General features: G+C 35.2%; 1 protein-coding gene across 6 annotated transcripts in view; it reads right to left on the bottom strand.

The window, feature by feature from the left end:
• Positions 1-15,385, bottom strand: part of Hepacam2 (HEPACAM family member 2) — a 39,188-nt gene extending 23,803 nt beyond the window's left edge. For 2 of the 6 annotated variants that reach the window (XM_047561727.1, XM_047561728.1), the window contains exons 1-3: positions 15,246-15,385; positions 7,760-8,113; positions 4,252-4,536 (exon numbers count right to left, since the gene is read on the bottom strand). In XM_047561727.1, the coding sequence (XP_047417683.1) occupies positions 4,252-4,536; positions 7,760-8,113; positions 15,246-15,324 (718 nt within the window). In that variant the 5' untranslated portion in view covers positions 15,325-15,385. Of the gene's footprint in view, positions 1-4,251; positions 4,537-7,759; positions 8,154-15,245 lie in introns of those variants that run through there. The other 4 variants (XM_047561729.1, XM_047561730.1, XM_047561731.1 and 1 more) reach the window with 3 other exon arrangements.
• Between the last annotated feature and the right edge of the window lie 690 nt (positions 15,386-16,075).

Below are 16,075 nucleotides of genomic sequence, written 5' to 3'. Positions count from 1 at the left end.
GATAGGTAATTTGTTTAACAAAGACACTGATATTTGATTTTTTAATCAAATCTAATTATGAATGAGTGAATTAATAAATTAATGAATGAATATCAATAAGATGAGATGTTGGCCAAATGAAAGTTTCTGTGTTTGAAAATAACAAAGAAAAAGTTAATATATCATTCATGATTACCAATTAATAAGAGTCAAAATCTTTCTTAAACATATAGGTAACTCATCTTTACAAAGATGTGAGTAACCAGAACCCACGTTTGTAAATTTTCTTAATGTTCTCTTTTCTACTGTCAGTCTTAATTCATAAAAGATTTTTTTTGCCAATGGTGGGGTAACCTTGGATAGAACTCAGGGGCACTCAACCACTGAGCCATACCTCCAGCCCTATTTTATATTTTATTCAGGGTCTCACTGAGTTGCTTAGTGCCTTCTTTTGCTGAGGCTGGCTTTGAACGAGAGATGCTCCTGCCTCAGTCTCCCGAACTGCTGGGATTACAGGCTTGTGCCACTGTGCCCGGCTTCATAATAGATTTTTACAGACTATTTATAAAAGAACATAAAGGAGAAGTTTCTTTTTCTATATGCATATGATATAGATATATTCTATGAAATATGGACTTATTCAGATCGGGATATTTTAATTCTTTTAAATAGCCCAGAAAAGGGAAGAAAATTTAGGAGTCTAAAGTAAACAATTTAACCTTTACAATTATAGTTATGTTTTTTTCTTCCATTTTTATATTTTTCACACTGTGTATCAACATATTCTGTGATAATAATGAGATTGGTACATAGCTTATAAACTATGTAGCAAAACAACAGTACATTTCAAAAATGATATTTTCATATGCCTACAATTGTTTATGCCATTTCCCCCAGGACTCTTTTGCTTAAATCTATGACTGAAGTTTAAAGGAAGGTAGATAGATGAAGAGAGACACAGATAGCAAACTACAAAGGAGAACTGATATGAAGAAGAGATGTTACTGTTATAAAACATATGTCAAAATAAGGAATGGTATGTTTGAGGAAGACAAAAATTCTTCTCAAGGTATTCATTTAGTTTTCTCTTTGCAGGTATTTTCTATATCATCCAGGTTCTCCATAACTTCTTGCTGCTACATTGTCATTTATGTCAGCATAGTTTTGGTTCAAAGAAAATTTTTAAAAAATAAAAAGAAAGAAAGAAAGAAAAAAGAAAGCAAAGAGAAAGACCCAATGTTTATTTAGTTCTTCCTATGAGCTGCACGATAATTTCTTAATGGGTAAATTCTCATTTAATCCTCTCCCCCTCTTGAGATAGGTATTGGCATTACACTGGGGAGTGTAGATACGGTGATGAGAGAACTAATGCAGGGTAGGCGGAAGTCACCTGCCCACACTAGTAATGGCAGAACAATTCACCTAAATAATCAAATCGTATTACTGAAGTTCAAGCTTGAAACCACTGTGCTATTCACTGGGCTCCCCAAATGACATATGTTAGCTAGAGCACATGGTCAAAATCAAACATGAGAGGAGTTTCCTCAGTTAACAAGGAATGATCCAACACAATCTCATTTCCTGTTCTCTCCTACAACATTAAAAGAGTTCTTTGGGATTAATATTCAGTATATGATATCTGGTTAGCATTTTTTCCTTTTTTATGTGAATATCAACCATTTAGACTAAACAACAAGAACAACATAGAAATGTGTCCACATAGTCCTAGATTTTGATTTGATTTGTCTATTCATATTTTCTTTTCACTGTTTAAATAAATCAAATGCCAAGGTTTGTGTTATTTGAAGTTGAATGAAAGTTTTAATTCTTTCAGAATAATTGCCAAGAATATGCATATACATAAAGTGCACCAAATCTGAACTTTTTGCTCCAGTTCAATGCTAGTCATATAGAATAGTCATAGCTTATACTTTCTTTGTGAATCTATTTAACAGCCTATACCTTAAGGCAGATGGAATATTTTCACAATGTTATAAGAATGTAAGACTAAGTGAAACCACCACTAAAATAGAGTTAAGAGTTCAGCTATAAAAACAAAATCATAAGCACAATATAAATAATGACTTGTTACCATACATTTTAAGGTACTTTTACTTTGGTTTTGTGCCAGGGCTCCTTCTGTTCCCATTGCCTGTAATGGTTTCCCCAGACATTGCTACTTGCCCCTAATCATACCTATTCCAAGTTTACTCAAATGTCACTTTCTGCAAGAAGCCTTCTCACCAATCAGAAGCAATATTTCCATCCTCTGAATTCCCATGGGCTGATATTATTGTGGTTATGATGACTGTTTTATAGTACTTACTACAAGTCATGCAGGGTTCTAAGAACTCTTCTTACAGTAACAGATTTAATCTTCACAATAACCCTAAGAAGTAGGTTACCAATATCACCACTATATGGATGAAGAAATTGAGGCATAGAGAGGTAAGGTGGCAGACCCAGGATCTGAACCCAGATCTACTGGCTCCAGAATTCTTAGCAATATGCCTCTTTGTACACATCTCCATGGTGCATATTCTCTCTCTTCTACTAAATTATAGGATAGCATCCAGTTCAAGGTTCAATGATTATTTTTCCTTATCTTAGTTGTGAAAGTTCAAGGAAAATCTCTGTGTATAACCCTACTTCTCTTTTACCTTCCTCTTCCCAAAAGTTCCCGTTTGTGCTCTGTTCCTGGTGCTCAGTTTTGTTTAAACATTATCTGGTCGGGAAAGGCTACATTTTATACGTATGTTGGTGCTTTTTCCCAAAGAGTTAATAACAGATTTCATGGAGATAATGCTCTCAGTGTTCTATCGAAGAAAGTAAAAATCAAATGGATTGATAATAAAACAGCCTCCACTTACCAAGTGTTTGCTTTGTGTCGGTCATTGACTATTTTTCAGACAATACCTGATTTAACCACAGCAATATGGTAAGGTAGCTTTAACTATCTCCATTTTATATATGAAGTTCAGAAAGATAAAAGGATATACTTAAGGTCACACAGGTAATGACTGAATCCACTTCTCACTTCAATCAGCCTGATTCCTAAGGACCTAAGTGCAAAGTTTTAGTGCCTCTTCCAGTATTATGAGGACATATTTGATGAATAATTATACATAAATATATATATACACACATATATGCACACACATATATGTATATCTGAATCCCTTTATGATTCAACCAGTTGAACCTCCACTCTCACACCACAGAAGTAACAAGTGTTCTACTCCACCTACTTTCCTTGGTAAGTTGTGGTGGCAGCCACACAGCAACTGTTAAGAAGACTTCCTGATGTGATAGGCCATTGGTTCTCATTTTGTCCCCCAGGAAACGTATGGCAATGTCTAGGGACATCTTTAGTTTTTATGGCTGGAGAGGGTTGCTACTGGTATGCAGTGGGTAGAGGCCAAGGAAGATGCCAAAGACTGTATTGCACGGGACAGTCTCCACAGCAAAGAGTGATCCAGCCCAAAATGTCACTAGTGTAGAGGCTGAAAAACTACTAAACTGAAATTAGAATGCATTATTAAACATATTAAAGGTAAGGCTATGAAGTGGAAAGGACTGGGGAAATAATGCAATAAGAGAGAGACCTTGCTTGGGTTGGTGGTGGTAATATGATATGAGCTGAAGGGTTTGATAAACTTAACTGTGAACATGAGGTTTAACAACCATACATGGAAAAAAGAACCACAGAAAATTGAAATCCAGAAATAATTATTGATTCCCTGGGAAACTGAATTACTTCCTATAGAATAATTAAGTTTTCCTGACTAGGATCCTCCCTATACCCTTCTAAAAACAGCTGAGAAAAGTGCAGAAAGAACAAGAATGCCCTGGGTGTGCTCTACATTCATAACCTAGAGCACTTCTGTTCCTCCAGAGGACATCCCTTTCCCAACCTCACCAACTCTTCCTTTTGGGGATGAATAAATTAGCACCTCTATATGGTTCTGGGATCTTGAAATCAAATTCTTACTTTGCCCGGGAAATGAGGTCACACAATGTACTGAATTCCAAGTTATATCTTGAATTTCCCCTGGCTAGTATTTCGACTTGGTCTTCAAGAAATAGGATTATGCTAGTAGATACAAATTTTATGATGTGATAGTGCCTAGGAGATGTGATTATAAATAATCCTGAACTACAACAATGGTAAACAAATGATATCTGGTGCTGATATTCTCTGGGTCTACGCCTGTTAGAACTTTCCAGAAAACAATCTCATGAGTAATATAAAAAAACAAACAAGCAACTTACAATATATTGTGGGCATAATGATGTTACTTTCCATCTCACTGACTGGGTTCTTCACCAGGCAACTGTAATTCCCAATGTCTTCCTTGGTCACTGGGGAAATATGAAGGGTGTTGTTTTGAGGAGAAAAGGAATAGGTGGAGCTGGTGCAGACAGGCTTCCCATTCTTTAACCACTGGTAAACCAGTCGGGTGCCCCCTTCCACCTGGCATGCCAAGGTCATGTTCCCCACATACTCCACAGCCCCAGAGGAAGGGTAAGTCCAGACCACTGGTTTTGTGACAGGATCTGCAAAATCAAGAGAGAAATTATTTTTGCAATCCATGAAAATACAATAAAACTATGTGGTTTTTCAAATATTAAATCCTGGAGGAATAATTTCAACATTCTATACTTTATACATATAGACAGTCAATAATTAAAAAGAAGAGAATAAAAAGTCATTGAAAATGCAAAATGATATAATAATTTTATTCATAGACAGAACCAAATTCTAGAACTCACTCTTCAAAGATTGTATAATGAAGCCATTTTTTTAATCGATTATGTGGTCGGTAGTCAAGAACCCAAATTTCCTTATCTCTTCTTCACTGTGCTTTCCCTAACACCATAAAGGTAGTTTCCAAGGCAAACTTTATATGCTTATTTCCCTTTCTTGACTTATCCTAATGTACTAAGAGCAGTCAGTTGGAGTGATTGTGGTGAACCCAAATTTCCACCCAAGCAAAGTATAGGGCTCATACATAGTATAATGTTGGAGAATTGAGGGAAAGTGTTAGAGACTCACATGGGCAGTTTTCTCCTCTATGTTAGAGAACCCATTATATGTTTTAATTGTTTTGCATTTGTGTTGCAACATTATGTTAGTTATTTTAACAAACCAATGCCTTCATTTCAACATGGGTTCAATCTGATAACAGACTTAAATATATTGTAGGGATTTAACTAAATTAAACGATACAGAAAACAAATTCAATAGAAATTCCTGTTGGGAAGTCAAGTTACAGGAAAATAGTTTTATATTCCAAGTTTGGCACACAGTGGGTACTTAATATTTATCAAATGAACAAATTTCCAAGAATGCATATTTCCTTTTGAATTTCTACTCTGAATTTGATGGTTGAGGATGAAAATGATATATGCATCCACAACCATTTTCAGCTACCTTCACCAGTCTCTGAGGTTCTTGACTCTGTATTTGATAAAAAACAGTGACTTACCCAGAGTTACCTGGCATTCAGTGGTAAAAAGAAGAGGGATTTAAGTCTGGCAATATTTTTCGCCTGTGTTTTGGAGAGAAATGCATTTAATAATCTCCTGTGTACAACTACAGAACACAGAGAGAATAAGAAGGCACATGAGTGACTGATAATTCGTGCCAATACTGAGACTTTGATTTTCTAGCAAAAATTTAGTTGAGGTTGATATATCTTCCTCAGGCAAATCTACCTTAAATTATGTTTACATTTTTCCTAACAATGGAAAATGTGCATCGGAATGCAAACAGACCCAATTCTCCAACCTGGGGAAGATAGAAGTAAATGAAAGATAAGGCGGAATGAAGTTGTAAGCCATTTATAGGGGGAGCTGAGTAGTTCTGAAATCTCTAGCATTTCTCAAGGTGGGTTTTATCAACTGGTTTGTCCATTTAATTCAATTCTTTATCCTCCCTGGGAAGAGGAAAGGATTTGAAATAACTTTTTGTTTACATTATCATGATTTTTAAAAATTGAACTATATACATTTATTATGTGAAAAAGCTTATATTTAAAGTGCATCTGTATGTGGAAATATATATGGTACGGTATAAACAGATAACGTGAACAGTCTTGTATGAGGAGAACTAGTCATTAAAATAGTCATCAGTACTGTGATCATATGCTTGCCTAGAACAGTGTTACTCACATGTGGAAATTTTCCTTCTGAGAATTTTTGCTCAGAAGTCAAAGAAGGCTTTACTGGTTGCCTTTCCCTTAACAGGTCCAACTTCATTATTAAGTTTTTGGGGAGACAGGAAAACTTCACAAAACTTCCTACTAGATCTCTCTTTTCTTTCTCTAAAGTTGCCCTCTAGGCATCTGATTTCACATCCTGCATCTTAGCTCCCCTGCAGCCTCCCCTTCTCTTACACTGTCACTCATTATACAGCCACTCCACAGGTGGTTTCTGAGTCTATTAATGAACAGCAAGATTTTAGATACTAAAGACAAAATTGCCAAGCTCCCAAGGTCCTTAAATTTTAGTCAGGGAAGAGAAACAATAAACAAATAAAAATATATAATATGTTCGGTGGTAATAAGTGCTATGAAAAAGAAAAGCAGAGTTGAAGATAGTGACACTGGTGTGTGTGTGTGTGTGTGTGTGTGTGTGTGTGTGTGTGTGTATGTGTTTGAAGGAGTAAGATTATATTTTATATAAGGTGGTCAGGAAAGACTTAACATATAGTGTGATATTTGAGTTGAGACCTAAAGCAAATAGGGGAAGTATCTTGGAGAAAAACCACCTAGGTAGAGTGAACAGCAAATACAAAGACCCTGAAATGTGTGTTTGGCCTGTTCAAGGAAGAGCAGAGAGGGCAGCAAGGCCAGAACAGAGCACATGACTAGGGGGAATTGAGTGGAAATGGCGTCAGTTAGGGGCTGGGTATGTTGGGCCTTGAAGTCCTTGTTAGCACTTTGGTTTTATTTTGAGTGAGTGAGAAAGCTGTTGGAGGATTTTAAGTTGCAAGAGGCAGAAGCAGGGTGACAGGCTACTAGGATAGTCCAGGCTACAGCTGGTGGTGTTGAGAGGGGGCAGTAATGGGAGTGGTAAGTGGCTGCACTCGGCTATATTATATTTCGAAGGTAAAGTTGATGGGGTTTTCTTGTAGACTGGATGTGGGTTGTATGAAAAGAGGGGGTTGATGACTGCAAGGCTTTGGCCTGAGCAACTGATAGAATGAAATTGATAATTACTAAAATGAGAAATATTGTCAAATAAACAGCTCTAGGGAGGAAAATTAGAAGTTGGGCTTTGGACATAGTATATTTAAAGTATGCCACCTAGATATCTTAATAAGAAAAACATGTCTGAAAGTTAGCTAACACCACTCCTCCTCTGAGGACACTTCCAGAAACTTCTATTGTCCTTAAGTATAGTTCTTGAGTTTATTTGCCTCCAGTGTCCCAAATTAAAAATTTCATGTGACAAAAATAAGAATACTACTGAGAATATAAATTTTTCTCATCTTGTTATATTAGCAACTTAATATTTGCAGTTTCCAGGGGAACTAATAATAAGTTATACTTAATACTTGATTATCTTTTGCTGGGCACTGTGCAGATCCCTTACATGCATGTCTAATTTAATCCTCAGAAAGCCTCACGAGGTAGATAATGTCATTAGTGTTATGAGGAATAGAGGCTTTGAGAGTTAATTAATTTGCCTAAAGTTTCAGAGTCTAGGAAGTTTAGTGTCCTGAGCCTCTGATAACTCTATTCTAGCTTGTTATATACAGTCATAGTGGACTCACCATCGACAGTGACTTGTATCTTCTGACTTGAGGATAGAGTTCCATTTCCCTGAATATTGACCTTCACGATGTAATTGCCTTCATCAGTGAACTGCAGTGGGTTGATAAGCAGAGATGCATTGGGTGGCATCATGGTGAACTTGTGTTGGTATTCCAAGTCAGGAACCACAGACTCATTCACAGAGCCCAGCAAGTACTTGGGCATTGTGTGGGGCCTCTCAAACAGCCATATGATCTGGATGTCTGATGCTGGAGTATGGAAGCCATAGTGCACCGGAAGGTAGAGGGCCTGACCCCTGATCCCATGGACGGTCTGTGATGGCACCATCACCTTCAGCCCCGAACAATCCACTGCTACAAAGGAAAGGAAAGCTGTGAAGACCCTGAGCCACATTTCATAATACAAAGGAGCAACAGCAGAGAGAACTTGATCAAATGATAATCCTTTTCAAAGAAGAGAGGCTTCTAAGTACTGACCTTTCTAGTACTGGTTTCAGGTAGAGGTAAATATTTGTCTCAAAACCTCATGCATTTAAAAAACTCCACCCAAAGTTTATACTGATTCATCACTTCTTTAAAGGCAAGAAGAAAAAGAAAAGCAGAAGTAATTACCTTCAGCCGTTAAAGAATAATTGGAAAGGAGAAGTGGGAAAGATTATTAGTTCTAAAGTCCAATGAAACCATTAAATTACAACTATATTAATGTCTGTTATATCATACCCTGATCAAACTAAATAATTTCAGAAATACGGGGGGATACTTCTTTCTAAGAATTTCCCCCAAAACCTTCTGAAATGGCTTAATACTCCATTTTTAGTTTTCCCCATTTGCCAAAGCCTTGAAAAATGAAACAACCCAAAGAAAGTGGTATTAAATCACCATAAATCATGACCATTCTTGCCCAGGAGAAGAATCTAGTTGATATGTTTGAGAAACAGCAAGGGGCAGGCACAGATGGAATGGAGTGGAGGAGGAATAAGATATTAGTTCAGTGAGGAGGCCATAACAGATTGGGTAGGACCTTATGATCATGGGAAAGACCTGGGCAATATGACTCTGAGTGATAGGGGAATGCAACTGGAGTCTTGCCAATGGAGAAGGGCAATTATTTTTCTTATATTTTATTAGATTCAGTTGCTATGGGAATAGACTGGACTAGGGAGAAGAGCAGAAGAGCAGGGACAGACTGATCACTTTGGAGGTGACTTCAATAAAACAGGCAAGAGATGATGGTGTGGACCAACATGCTAGTAAATGATGTGAAAGAAATCTAGTGGTACTAAAAGATTTGCTGACACACTTGGGGTGGTATGTAAGAAACAAAGAGGAATCAAGCATGACTTCCTTGTACTTGACTTAGGCCAAATGGAAAAAAGGAGTTGCAACTGATAATCATTTGGGAGAATAGGTTTTTGCAGGAAGATCAGAAGGCGTTTTGAACATGTTCATTTTGAGATGTCCATTAGACACACAAGAGGCCATGTTGAATGGATATAATTGAACATGAAAGCCTAGTAAAAGTTTAGGAGAGAATGAGAGATCTGGATGACCCTGGGGCATGAAGCTGTGCCCAAAGCAGAGTCCTGGGCAGTGCCTGGGTTGTTTGAGTCCATGCACTTGGTGATATATCTTAAGTCTGCAGTTTTCCTCCTATTTTCTGGCACCTGCAGATATCCTTATCTTATACTCAACCATGATATATTGTTTTATTTTATTTGTCATTTCTATGTATTTGCAGAGGACAGTCCCCCTTAGCCTAGGCTACCACATTTCTGAAACTCTAGTTCAAAGCTTTTTGTTTCAAGCTCTTCATTTTGAAAGGGGCAAGTATAATTCCTCCATCACAGGAATGTTAGAAATAGGGAGATAAAGTAAGGAGTTTAAACGTGGAATATTTTGAACAGTGAGAGAAAAAAGAGAATCGAACAGAAATTGGAGAAGGTGAGTATAGATACTTTTGCAGAGCTATTCTGTGAAGGGTAGTAGAAAAATAGGATGGGAGTTGGGCAGAGATGTAAAATGTGAAATCAAGTTTTTAGTTATTGGGAAAGATGCACTTGAAAGGGAAATGGCCATGAAGCAGAATGGAGATGAGTGAAGGTTGAATAAAATCCTTGAGTTGATGAGGAGAGATGGTAATTAAGCACAAATAGAAGGATTTTTACATTTTCAATTTTCTTATATATAAAATATTTATTCTCTTGGCTGCTACCCCTCTTCATTGTTACTAGGAAGTTTCATTGTTACTAGGGGCTGGGTAACTTCATCTAAGTCATGTTATGGTAGGCTATTGACATAAGGATGGGAAAGGTAAAAAGGTCTGTTTATCTTTTGCAATAATTTCTTTGGAGAAACTAAACATTTAGGCCTGTTCTTGTGAGGGATCAAGTTCTACCAACAGTCCATTTCTTCTCTTCCTTCCCAGGGTGGAGGCAGGAGCAGATTCCCAGGGTTGTGACATCTGGTGAGCTACTGGTAGACAATGAGACTTTGGAACTGGCAGGGAGTTAGAACAAAGAATTCAGAAGTAAGTATGAAGGGAGCTGGGCACCGTGGGGCTTGCCTGTAATCCCCTTGGGAGGCTGAGACAGGAGGATCGCAAGTTCAAGCCACCCACAGCAATGGTGAGGCACTAAGCAACTCGGTGCGATCCTTTCTCTAAATAAAATACAAAATAGGGCTGGAGATGTGGCTCAGTGGTTGAGTGCCCCTGAGTTCAATCCCCAGTACCAAAAAACAAAAACAAAAACAAAAACAAAAACAAAATAAACAAAACAAAAAAAACATGAAGGGGAAGAGAAGAGGAGGTTAGAGGGAGAACACACTCCAAAACACTGAATTGAAAGTGACTGAATGGAACATAAAGATTTGCAGTATCCCTGGCTTCTCTGTGTATTTGTGATTAATTTATAATTTTTAAAATAATAGACTGTATTTGCACATTCACTTTAGTGATTTGTTCCATATGAAAGGCATTATAGAAGTACTAGGATTTGATTCTGCATCCTATTCTGGCAGGTGTGAGAATATTAAATTTGGATTTTTTTTCCTAATTTGAGTAGCATAATAGGAGACTGGGTGCTGAGAAATCTAAAGAGTAGATAAAGTGTATTGTAGGAAAGGAGTCATGATTTCTGGAGGGAAATGGAAGAGAGAAAAAGAAAGAGGGAGAGTAAATCTGTCTTAAAACTAATGATGTCTAAGATATGTAATGCAGAATTTGAGAGAGAGGGTGAATCTTTTAAAGTCACAGATTTAGAAAAACATTGAATATTTGGATGGAAGACCAGACCCATAAAAGATTCTTCCTAGTGTACATTTTCTCTGTGTAAAACAAGATGCTTTTAAATACTTTTTATTAGAATTAGAGATAGGGAACTCCTGACAAGTTCCTGGTAAGCCATAAAAACTACTTTTTTAAGTACACATTATTGCTAACTTAAGATATGAAGGTATAACTTTCACTGCATCCATTAAGTGTGTTCTGTCTTCTTTTTCATTTAAGTAAATATGAAAATATTTACAAGGGTCTCATGGTTCAGTCCTGATTTTGGATTCTTTTGTCTTATGTCCACCAGTTAGTCTTAAATTCATCACTTGTAAATTACTCTGAAATAATATTCAGGAAGCCTACTCTAAACTCTCAGAAAGATTACTGTATTTGAGACTTTGACACAGCTAAAAATCCACTGAAATATAAAGTCTTAGTAAAGGACACACACATGGATAAAATGGTGATTAGTGGGTTATGTGATCTTAAGTCAATTTAAGTTTCAACCCGTTTTCTCACTAGTGAAAGGGGGTGATATTAGATGATGTCCAAAGCCTCTCTTGAATCTCCAAGTGTTTGTGTTTTTGACATCTTGAGGTGTTTTTCTCTGTATAGCAGCAACCGACATTTGAAGGTAAAGGGTTCAAAAAAGTTTTATGTATTAAGACTCAATTTTTTAGTCCATTTATTAAGTTGTCAATCACTGAATATTCTTAAATAAAGGGGCAATTCTCCATCTGTTACCAAGAAATCAAGGGGAAATGATGGGGAATCCTCATCATTGCCTTGAGAATACACTGGGAAAAGTTGTGTGGCTGCTGACATAAAATGAGGTTGTTGCCTCTGGCTGTGAGCAGTTTTGTCATTGACTTATTGGTCTATTTAAGACATTTTGCAGCTCAATCTAGAAACCACTGTAAGATTGAGATGTTGATATAGACAGCCTGAATGCAATTTTGGTCAATCTGTTCTTGTCATTTGGGGAAGTCATGGCAGAGGTTTCTCTCTCTCTCTCTCTCTCTCTCTCTCTCTCTCTCTCTCTCTCTCACACACACACACACACACACACATACACACAAAGGGAAGAAACCTTTTTAATCTACTTTCTTTGAAATTGTAGTTGAAAAAGATCAATTCAGATTTACTTAATATTCTGTAAATAGTTGGGAGGTACTATGTTACTATGAAGTGATAATATCACTAGAATAGAAATATTGCTAATTTTTGGATCATTATTCAAAAGGTTGAAACCTAAGTATGAAAACACTGCTTAAAGAGTTTTTGACTAAAGTTAGGGGATGAAAAATTTTATCTGATAAAATGTTAAATATAGTACAAATAAAGTAGCCCAGAATGTACTTTAGTAGAAAATAACCATTTGTATGGCATTACAATCATTGTTTAAGGGGCAAAACTAGTACTTTGGGCTATTTTAGAGGCTGCATCATATATTAATGCCTTAAATCATATATTGCCATCCACGTCTCCAGATATATTCAATGCTTCTATATCAAATGAAAAAATATTATTCAAATATGTACGTTTTCTTTTTCAAATGTGTGTATGACAATGTAGCATAGCTGTTACAATAGCTGTTTGCTTAGAGTTTGCCTACACTATTATATGGGATGAATTATAGGTAACAAGTTATAAGCATACCAGCAAGGAATGAGTGTCTCTTTAAATAAAATCTTTTCTCAATTCCCTAAAATATTTTCATTTTGTAGAAAAGACATAAACCTATTGATATAATTCTTGTACTCAGAGATTCAGGAAAAAACAGATAATTGGGTACTTCCTTTACCTTTTAGGAATACACACTTTTATCATTGATGTGTTTCTCACTACTGTTAAACACAATAATCTACTAATTTTAGAAAACATAACTTCATTTTGAGGGATTTTCAAGCACTCTCAAGGACTAAAGCTACTGATTTTATAAAGTCATCCTCTGTGTAAACAAAAAAAGCTTTAAGAAAGTAAATGATATAAAATTAATGTTAATTTCCATTATAGTTCAAATATTTGGAATTAAGTGGAAATATTTATTAGATTCATTGATAATTTCTTAGAATAAACAAGAAAGATTGGGGAAAGAGTAGAAGTAGGGAAGATAGACATGATCCACACATGATATATGCAATGTATGGCTATTTCAGAGAGTCCCATTAATTTGTAAAATTAGTATGTGTTAATAGTTACAATCTAAACAAAAAATTATATTGTGAAGTATTTCAAGAACATAGAAAATGCAAAAGGATGTACAACCATAATCAGTGGGTTAAAAAGGAAAACTTTTAGACTTTTTATACAACTGGAGAAACATAGATAACACCATTAACAATCTGTTACACAAAATTAGAGAAAAATTTCCCTTCTAGAGACTATCTTAAAATGTATAAAAAGAGTATCTTTAAAAAGTATACAGTGTTAAGGAACACTGGAAATTATACTTTAAAATTTATCTCCATCCAGCAACAAAGGACTCCCTGGACCAGTTTCACTGTATTGAATATAAACATTAGACTCCACAAAGTGACCTCTACCTTAGCTCAAAATAGTTGACATTTATTTTCCCATTACCATGCATGGTATTAGCAAGCATAACACAACTTTTGTTGACTGAAAATAAATGCTTGCATCTTCAGAGAAAATAGAAATTATGAAGCCGTATTTTGAATAGATAGTAAAAGTTCTATGGGGCTTAAAATTTTAAGACTTTTTAAAAAAGAAGATACAAACAAAAATTCATTACTCCAAAATACAAAATGATTTCCACAGTTGTCATTAAAACCTGTTACCTACAAAGAGAGTAAATTTACATAAGAAAGAAAGTCTTGAGATATAATAATAACTTTACCCATTTATGAAGATGTAATTTCTCTGTTGTATATGTTAATTTTATTTTAGTCAAGTTTTTCAACTGAATTGTCTCTAAGTTCTTCTTGAGGCCAATTATAAAAACATCACTTATGAAATGAGAGCAGTTTTATTGTTTTAAAATTAAAAATAAGTGAACACTGAGGATATTTTCAAATTTAAGAAAAATGCTTAGTTATGGGTATTGTTCAATTTTTCAAAAAATAAAAAAATCTGTTATAGGCTTGAATTTAATTATAAACGTAATAACTGGAACAATCACAACTATGGGAAACTCAAACATTTAAAAAATTTTACAGACTGTACAGTTCATGTATATGAGATATATGCAGAATTAGATATAAATTTGAATAACCACCACATTTACAACAAAAACTGTAACAAAATATACCCATGAAAATAAGGCACTAAATAACTAAAAAAGTACAAAATGCAAATTGTTTGTGTTGCTAAGTTGTCCTTGAAAATTAAGAAATAAAGCCTGTTTTGAATTTCTGTCTGCTGAAAGTAAACAAAACAAGAAACTAATTTGTCTTTTAAAATTCATAAATAGGAAGAAAGGAAAAGAGAATCCCTGGAGAAATAATGTCTATGGATAAAAATTGTGGGAATGTGGGGGAGAGACTCCTTTAAACACTTAGGATAAAGAGGAGAATAAGAAAAAGATTAAAATACAGAAAAGATTTCAATAGGACTAGACATTGGGAAAGAGAAAAGCTAAAGACATTTTGGAGAAATAATCCTTTTTAACACATTTCTCCCTTTTGTCAGTTTTGTCCATATTTCCATATTCCATATTTTTCCATATTTCATAAAAGAAGATAGGTAATTTAAAATAAGGCAGAATCAACAGTTTGTAAGAGTATCTTTAACTAAGGTAATATCTTTAATTTAAAAACTTCTATAAATTTTTTTGTAATTTAATCACGTGGTTCCAATTTCATGATCTATTATAACATTTACTAAGACAAATACATTAAGGACTATTGAACCTGTATGTAAACTCTGAAAAAAGAAGAAATCCATTAGATTTTAATAATGTCTTAACTTTCTTAATGAGTACTATTGACAACAATTGTTGTTCCAAGAAAACAATGACAATCTATTTATTGAAACCCATTTCTCCTAAATGTCCCTGCCTCTTTGTTGGAACAGTGAGTTATTGTTAAAAGGTTCTGACCTGCTCTTCAATTATCTCAGAGAATCTACAGCCTAAAGCAAATATTTACCTTATGCCCACAATAAAAATAAAACTGGACCTCCTCAAAAAAAAAAAAAAAAAAAAAAAAAAAAAAAGCCGCAAACACCTGAAACACAATTCATGCAAGGCCTTACCTAAGAGAAGAAGGTATATTTTCCACTGAAAGATCCCACTTGTGCTGCTGAGAGGCTCCATGAAAGCATCCTGTCCCATGTATACAGTGCCCTGTTTTCAGTGGTAAGTTGGTTCATGGACCAGCAGCTGCTGGTTTATTTGCTAGGGAAATTAGCAGTGAGGTAACAGACCCTATCCTGCCTCTTGCTTCTGTGATTTGAATAAAGAATGAATGTGTATACAAAGGACACAGGGAGTGGGAACACCTGTTATGTGCTTTGCAAGAATACTGGCTTATGACTTTCAGAATAGTTTCTTAGTGATTATCAGTAACTGTCAGTATAATTTATAAATTATTCTTAGTTATTAAAAATCACAAGAAGGAAAACACTGTCTTGGGTGACTTTATTAAAACACAGTATTCCTTCATAAAAAAACAAAAACAAAAGCTGGTTTCCTAATATGCAAAATTATGCCATTATTTTGAAATTTAAGAAGTTTTTACTATGAAAATTAGTTCATGTACCTTCTAAGCAGTTTATAAATCTTTATGAAGCCAAGAATTAATATGTAAACATTATACCAAAGAATTAAAACAGAGCATAAGAGTATCTTTAAAAACATATTTGCTATGAAATCTTTCCTATTACAAATGACTGCTATGGTTTTATTGAATCTTTGGGTTCATCTAATTTTTAAAAGCGAATCACAGGTGTGTTTCCAAGTGGGGCTAAAGCATGGATTGTGCATAATTACAATGAAAATTCTATGCCAACAGATATTATCTAAAGATACATTTTCACAGCTGGAACTAAAAGGAAGTGAACCAGGGATCCAGAAAAGATCTTGC

Source organism: Sciurus carolinensis, chromosome 8, assembly GCF_902686445.1.
Source record: "Sciurus carolinensis chromosome 8, mSciCar1.2, whole genome shotgun sequence".
Taxonomy (NCBI): Eukaryota; Metazoa; Chordata; class Mammalia; order Rodentia; family Sciuridae; genus Sciurus; species Sciurus carolinensis.
This window is presented reverse-complemented; position numbering and strand designations above follow the sequence as displayed.